The sequence below is a fragment of the Scatophagus argus genome, chromosome 6 (assembly GCF_020382885.2).
Source record: "Scatophagus argus isolate fScaArg1 chromosome 6, fScaArg1.pri, whole genome shotgun sequence".
Classification (NCBI taxonomy): domain Eukaryota; kingdom Metazoa; phylum Chordata; class Actinopteri; family Scatophagidae; genus Scatophagus; species Scatophagus argus.
The window spans coordinates 4,988,522-4,995,025 of record NC_058498.1 but is presented as its reverse complement, the minus strand read 5'-3'; the positions used below and the strand labels follow the sequence as shown (position 1 = coordinate 4,995,025).

Below are 6,504 nucleotides of genomic sequence, written 5' to 3'. Positions count from 1 at the left end.
CGGTAAGATGACATGACATGACAGTATCGTAACAAGTTACCTGAGACATTCACGCGCAGTTTGAGTTCGCTCACAAGACAACACATTCCGGAAGTTCAATCGAGTCTAATTACGATACTTTGGCCACGACTCCTACATTAAAACATCAGTTTGAGTAAATTATGAATTTTAATTAAACCTAAAAGTTTGGACATAACGCGTGTGGTACAGACGACAGGTGCCGAACACTAGAAGCTGATTAACCTCGTATAGGACATGGGTAAGCAGCCCACGGGCTAATTTTATATTTCTTGTAATTTCTGACAGGATACTTTTAACTCTTACAGGACAAATACTTAATATGTACACTTTGCCGCAGTTGAAGCTGCTCAGGTTTTAGAATGCCTTGTATTATTCAACAGTACTGATACACCTGACTTCCTCTTTACACACACATTTGCTGATCAGTCAGGCACTTGGTATGTGGGTATGGACAATGAAAGAAGAATAACAGCTTTTCAGAGCTTCACATTGGCTCTGTTCCAAATGTGTTTATTCAAAGGAAATAAAACGACAAGAAATAATGTGTAACATTTCCCTGCTGCAGTCAAAACTGTATCAGGTACATCTGTACGGTTTAAAGCAAGCCAGTACAAAAGTCCTGCTATAAACCTTAGCTGTGAAGATTTTAATGTTCTGTTTTTGTAGATACAGTAAAGAGTTTATTCAACTTTCTCGAGGCCATTATTTACAAGGCAAGCATTTCAGTTTTGTTCCCTTTATGTATGTAAATGTGCTGCAACATTACAGTCTTCAAATTCAAAATGAAAATGGCGATTGTATTTGTTTTCTCACAAGTTGACTGATGTTTTGTTTTATTGGAACCATGGCACCAATGCTACACTTTGACATAAAAATCCCAAAAAAAGTGGTCAGTAAGGTTGCATTTTTTTCTTATATTTCATTTATTAAAGTGACATATTTTGTCATTGGAGGGAACTCAATCCAACGAAATTTGTTCTCTGCATTTAACCCACCCAAGTGACGTGCACACACACACAGCAAACCCGGGGCAGTGGGCGACCGCGTGCAGCGCCCGGGGAGCAGTGGGGGTTAGGTACCTTGCTCAAGGGTCACCTCAGCCATGGACGTGATACATTATTACAAGTGATATATATGATATTTGCAGATTCGGAGGAGTCCAGTGACTTGCATGATGTGTACGAGACAAATAACCCCCCTCCATGGGCAGATCAGGAGCATCTGGACAGAGTAGACTGTCTCAGAAGGAAGATCAAATATTACTTCATGAACCCCTGTGAAAAGTACCATGCTCGCGGCCGAAAACCGTGGAAACTCATGCTACAGATCATCAAAATTGCCATTATCACTATCCAGGTAGCATTCTCAAACATGTCTTGAACTGGTGTTGATTGTGTTGTGTCACCTTCTGGTAACAAAACTTTTTTTTTTCCCCCATCTCAGCTAGTGTCTTTTGGACTCAGCAACCAGATGGTTGTCACATTTAAGGAGGAAAATCTGTTGACATTTAAGCACCTCTTCTTGAAAGATTATGTGGATGGAGGCATGGATACATATGCTGTGTACAGACAGGCTGATGTTTATGATCACATCGGTTACATTTTTGAGCAGGTAACTGAAGGCTATTGTTCTCTTTCAATTTCCTCCTTTTTTGGAAAGGAACACCAGGGAGGTTCTGCACATTTGCTGGTCTTTGTTGCCATGTGAGTTTCTTTTGATCACGTGACACAGTACATTTTTCCTTTTGCTTTTCTGTTACTGCAAATCATTGTTGAAATTTTATAACTCTTCACGCAAATGTGCGCAAAAAGCTTGACAGGCTCCAGTGACATGATGTAGCTTGTCATGGGACTGGACTTTGATCATGGTGTTTGAATCTGTCTGCATGAATCTGTTGTTAAATGGCAGTTCACCGATGACCTAAACTGCTGCAGCTACTCTTTGCTCTTTGAGTTACTTCCTCACTGTCAAATTGTCAACCAACCTGACATTTCAGTTATTCATTTCTAGTATGAAAATCTGTACAACATCACAGTGGGCAATCACGAATATGAGAAAAACGGCACTTCCTACACCCCGTTGTCACTGTGTCAGGAGTTCTACAGAAATGGCACCATCTTCCCTGGAAGTGAGACCTTTGAAATTGATGCCCAAGTGGACACTGGTATGTGTGCATAATTGTTTGTTATGTGTGGAAAAACAGAATACTTAACCATAGGCCTGTCACAATAATTACGTTACGACACAGATTTTTGCAATTATTTCTGGGACAATGTATCATCCTGCAAAAGTAGTATTATGACAGGCATGAGTTTATTTTGCAAAGCGTTTCCCATTGCTTGTTTAACATTGTCTTGTTCTTCTTCCTGTGGTTTGTGTCTGACAGTCTGCCTTGAGGTTTATCCAACTAAACAGCCATCATCGCGGGAACTACTTTCCCATTTTGAACTGTATTTCAAAAGGTTTGTGCATAAATCATTTTCCAGTCTTGGTTTTGTAAAAGATGTGAAAACCCTTCAATTATTTTATTATCTGTCTTCCAGGATGCTCTCTGTCAAGATCACATTTGTTCTCAAGGCCATAAATTTACAGACAGTGAGACATCGAGAGCTGCCAGACTGCTACGACTTCAATGTTATTGTACGTCATTTTACTTGTCTTCAAGGCTCAGTGAAGACAAATGGATAACTTCAGACTTTATCTTTTGAAAACAGTGATATGACAGATCTGATCAGTTCACTTTGCTGCCTTAATGGTGACAACAATTTCTTATGACACTGCACCTGTTCAGACAGCACAGATAGAGGTTGAAACGACAGCTAAAAAGAGTCCGTGTCAATCCTGTGTGTTCAGTCTTGTGTTTATTTAAAGAAGCGCCTTTGAGGACAAATCTCAGCAGAAGTAAGGCTGGTCATATAGTATTTACATAGTTAAATGTTATCTTTAGGGCCTGGCAAGTCAATATTTAGCTATCTAGTTTTGCTGAAAGGAAGAAATCCTTTCTTCTCGTAAACACAACTTTCTGTGTAACAGATCACGTTCAACAACAAAGTTCACAGCGGCAGGATAAAGGTTGATCTGGAAAATGATGTAAACATCAACGAATGCAGAGACTGGAAAGTAACTGGAGCATGTAAGTTTCCTGATCTGAATTTATTATCTACAAAAGAATCATCTGTATTTCTTTAAGCTCATGTCCAAGATTCCTGGGGTTCATTAAGGCTGCTCTCTAAGCTGTTCCTACTTTTCAGATGAGTGTAATTTTAATATCTCTGTTCCTCCAGCTGCTAGAAACATACACCTGACTGTGCTGTTCGACTGCCTCATCATTGTGACATGCATCATCTCCTTCGCCCTCTGCACACGCTCAGTGGTCAATGGGATTCGGCTGCAGTTTGTAAGTAAATTGAACTGATAACAAAACAAGACAAGTATATGTTTATCTGCACATTATGGCACCATATTCAAAAAGTGGTCAATGCCAAAAGCCTTCTAGACCTGTGACACTTCTGTCCTGAATCCATCCATTAATAAATGTACATGAATATTCTTACTGAGCGCTTGTCATATCAGCGTTAGTCTTGGGCGTAGACATGTGGTAATCAGTACATCAATACATGCCTGTATACCAACTATCTGATGTTAAAAAAAATAATAATACGTATAGAATGTGACAGTCCAATGTACCTACATTTTCCTCTGTGGTAAACAGGAGTACGTGCACTACTGCCGGAATCACTGTTGTAAAGAAGTCCCTCAGTCAGACAAATTGGAGTTTGTGAATGGCTGGTATCTCCTCATAATTGTTAGTGACACACTGACCATCATTGGCTCCATTCTGAAGATACAGATCCAGACCAAGGTAAGAGGGATTTGCCATGACAGTATAACTGAGGTTGATCCATGTTCCAAGTTGAAATGTCGTACTTGAAGGTATTCCTTCTGCTAATTAGTCAGTCAATTTAACAGACTTTTGTTTCTTTTAGGTCCTCACAAGTTATGACATCTGCAGCATCTTCCTCGGGACAGGCACCATGTTTGTCTGGATTGGGGTCATTCGCTACATGGGTTACTTTAGGAAGTATAACGTAAGACCAGTTCATTTATCAGATACAGTACATGTTCATTAGTGTGTCACACAAACACACACAATAATTAAGGGCAAGTCCATTTTTCTTTTTTTTTGCTTGTTTGTCCTTTTGGAAGTGTTTATATCATTCTGTAGCTTCTCATCAGTGTTCCTTGTGTATGTGAATGCAAGATTCAAGTATCAGTCCAAATAAGCCTGTTTTAGCTTCTAAATGCTGTTTAACGCAAGTCCTTTTTCAAAAGTTTTTCCCATGTGACTTGAATTCACACAAAGTCCTGGTGAATAAGACACCTTCATACACGATTGTTTTTGTGCTTTAGACCATAACTGCCATGAAACAATGGAACATATCATTTATTTTCTCAGCTCTGTCTCGGCTTCCTCTCTCCACTGACTCTGCAGCTCGCTGCTGCTGTCTGCCTGCTTCGTTGAGTTGAAGATTAACTTTGCACTGTGTTTTTACGAACAAAGGCTGAGTGGGAGTTCTGTTTAAAAACCTGGAAAATAACACGGGTGGAGACGCTCTTTAACAGCATTATTGCCATATTATTTACAGTGGAGTGCAGTGCACGAGTTTTTTGCTCTTTTACCGGTCTGTTCGTGTATCTGTAAACTGTGTCCACAGCTCTGCGGAGGGAGTGCAGTTAAACTTTTTTCTCAATGTAACATCATTTAGAGTGTAACAACTTTCCCACAGTACTGCAAAATATTTCCTACACTTAAGGTCAATGAAGCAGTGCAACATTAGACTTGGCATTATAAGCGTAGGTCTTGTTTTTTAGGCCTATTCATGATGATTGCTCCAAATTACAGGACATTTTGAAAAGAGAAACTCCATTCTTGCGTTATTCCAAACACTACATTTTTCAGATATTTTTACCAAATGTTTTGTGACTTTTTTCAGATCCTCATCCTGACACTCAGGGCAGCTTTCCCAAATGTTATCCGTTTCATCTGCTGTGCTGGAATTATCTACCTGAGTTACTGTTTTTGCGGTTGGATCGTCCTCGGCCCGTATCACGAAAAGGTTAGAAAGGTTTACGTTAATACAAAAAAAAAGAGACTGCTGGAGTTTAACAAAGCGAGAGAAAAAAAATCAATTGTTAGCAGGTTCTGCTGCTTTCAGTAGTCAATCATGAAAGAAAGGTAAAAACTAACCTTTATTCTCCTCGATTTTGGTGTTAGTTTCGGACCTTGAACACGGTGTCGGAGTGTCTGTTCTCCCTGATCAACGGAGATGACATGTTTCCCACCTTTAAGAACATGAAGCAGAAGAGCAGCCTGGTGTGGATATTCAGCAGGGTCTACCTCTATACCTTTGTGTCGCTCTTCATCTACATGATCCTCAGCCTCTTCATCACGCTCATCACCGACACCTATGACACCATCAAGGTGATGCCTCCTTTTGCTTTACATATTTGAAAGCTATCTGTATTATTTTTTCTGCTGGTTACGATTGGTTTTGCCACAGTGTAGAAAATCATTCATTCCAAATTTTACTCAAATCTCCAAGATTTTTCCTCTTACTTGTATTGCTGTGCATCCATTTGGAATGTTTTGGTGATTTTGTTGTTTATCGTTTCATTTGGATTTGTTGTACTTAACTATGCCACACTCAGTGACACGCATCTGACTTTTATCATTTAGCAACAGCAGCAGAGTGGAACCCCGACATCAGAGCTGCAAAAATTCTTGTCGGTGTGTAAAGATCTGCCAGACTCAGGGGTGTACAGACTGGATGAGAACAACAGCTGCTTATTCTGCCACTGCATCTCCAGGCAAGTGCAGCTCACTCCATTAACACCGCACCGAGTTTCATCCTGCTGAGAGTCAACTGTCATTAGTATCTTGGCATTTGCTTTTTGTGGGATAACATAAAATAATTTGGGTGGCCCCTGTTAGCACTAATTAAACTGGGGATGCAAGCGCAGTGTGTCAAAATACCTTTTAACAGACACAACATCTCAAATAGAATCTAAGCTGGGTAATTTTCTCCTTGCACTACTGCAAGGCAACAAGAGAGGCTGACTTCAGAGGCATAGCAGGCCTTTAATGTGGAGAATCACTGAATGCTGTACTATATAAACTACTACTAAACTACTACCAACATTTAATGCGCACTTTATAATACTGTACTCAGTGGGAGGGTATTGAAAATCTTTTAACATTAAGCCTAAAGAGTTTTTCCAGTGCTGAAGAGACCAAACCCCAGTTAAATGAAGGAACTGAGACATGCACGTCTGGTCTCAGTATGATGCACTGAGGCAGAGAAAATAAACACTTATTTATATTTATATGTAGATGAAACAAAGGTTCTAACACTGAAAATTGAAATTTGTATTGTTTTTCCCAAAGCATGTCACTCGGAAGGGCCACGTGATGTTGTATGATGA

At 39.8% G+C, this 6,504-nt stretch overlaps 1 protein-coding gene across 1 annotated transcript; it reads left to right on the top strand.

Annotated features, from left to right (window-relative positions):
• The first annotated feature begins 6 nt into the window (after nucleotides 1-6).
• Nucleotides 7-6,387, top strand: mcoln3b (mucolipin TRP cation channel 3b). The gene is made up of 13 exons (XM_046390839.1): nucleotides 7-259; nucleotides 1,169-1,377; nucleotides 1,465-1,632; nucleotides 2,032-2,185; nucleotides 2,408-2,483; nucleotides 2,565-2,661; nucleotides 3,055-3,154; nucleotides 3,306-3,418; nucleotides 3,734-3,883; nucleotides 4,008-4,109; nucleotides 5,016-5,138; nucleotides 5,297-5,503; nucleotides 5,759-6,387. The coding sequence occupies exons 1-13, from the start codon at nucleotides 256-258 to the stop codon at nucleotides 5,936-5,938; spliced, it is 1,683 nt and encodes a 560-aa protein (XP_046246795.1). The 5' UTR covers nucleotides 7-255; the 3' UTR covers nucleotides 5,939-6,387.
• The last annotated feature ends 117 nt before the right edge of the window (nucleotides 6,388-6,504 follow it).

Coding starts and splice junctions, on each gene's coding strand:
- mcoln3b (XM_046390839.1), top strand. Junction 2,484..2,564: donor TTTGAACTGTATTTCAAAAG/GTTTGTGCATAA, acceptor TCTGTCTTCCAG/GATGCTCTCTGTCAAGATCA. Junction 3,155..3,305: donor CTGGAAAGTAACTGGAGCAT/GTAAGTTTCCTG, acceptor CTGTTCCTCCAG/CTGCTAGAAACATACACCTG.